The sequence below is a fragment of the Pygoscelis adeliae genome, unplaced genomic scaffold (assembly GCF_000699105.1).
Source record: "Pygoscelis adeliae isolate BGI_AS28 unplaced genomic scaffold, ASM69910v1 Scaffold286, whole genome shotgun sequence".
NCBI lineage: Eukaryota > Metazoa > Chordata > Aves > Sphenisciformes > Spheniscidae > Pygoscelis > Pygoscelis adeliae.
The window spans coordinates 4,639,170-4,640,008 of record NW_008825076.1 but is presented as its reverse complement, the minus strand read 5'-3'; the positions used below and the strand labels follow the sequence as shown (position 1 = coordinate 4,640,008).

The 839-nt window shown below is 43.1% G+C and overlaps 1 protein-coding gene across 1 annotated transcript in view; it reads right to left on the bottom strand.

Annotated features, from left to right (window-relative positions):
* FAM210B (family with sequence similarity 210, member B) overlaps window positions 1-193 on the bottom strand; it is a 6,660-nt gene extending 6,467 nt beyond the window's left edge. Inside the window, exon 1 of the mRNA XM_009326860.1 lies at window positions 8-193. Within this exon, the coding sequence (XP_009325135.1) occupies window positions 8-193 (186 nt within the window). The remainder of the gene's footprint in view (window positions 1-7) is intronic.
* Window positions 194-839: the final 646 nt, after the last annotated feature.

Sequence of the window (839 nt, the reverse complement as noted above, 5' to 3'; positions counted from 1 at the left end):
CCCGCACCTCGCGCCCAGGGCGGAGGCGCAGGGCCAGGCCGCGGCCCCCCCTCAGCAGGCGGGCCCCCGGGGGGCCGCCCGCTGCCGCTTCCAGGGGCCGAAACCCACGGCACTTCCAGAAAACCCTTTCAGCCACCGGCAACGCCCGGGCTTCTCTGTGCCCGCCTGAATTACTGAAAACCCCTCTTTTCATTCGTCGTGACTCACCTGAAGTGCTCAAACCCTCTCTTACAACATGGTAGGATGAACTCACTTTAATCAATGATTTTAACTACACCGATCACACCGCCCCACAAAACAACCTACGTTTGCTGCGGGTTTTCTCTTTTTAATCGTAATTTGTGTTACTTTGTATTTCATTTTAACAGAAAATCATGCTGATCCATAAATATGTATTTAGGGAATTGTGTAGCTCAACTTATTCTGATTCTCATATTTTTAAAATTTTCAACTGTAATGGATAATGTTAGTTGGGGGTTTTTTGGCTCATGAGCCAAAGCAATATTTGAATAGAAACTGAAACTTAGTGACTAAGAAAAATGTCCGGCAGAAAAAGAAATCTTTTATTGTTTAAACCAAGCAGTTTTAATACTAGAGGGTAAATGAGGAAAAAACGTTCAAATATATTTTTTGAAGCAAGCTCATTAAGCAAAAGAATGGATTCATAGTTAGATAATCTAATTACTTTCAGTGACTAGAAGTAATTAGATTCCGTACATGGCTGTACTACATGGCTGCTACTTCACCATGTTATAGAACACATTCTCTTACTCTTCAGTTTTATTATAGGAAAGGGCGGGTGGGGGGAGAGGAGGGAAGAATGCTGTGAAATTTAAATA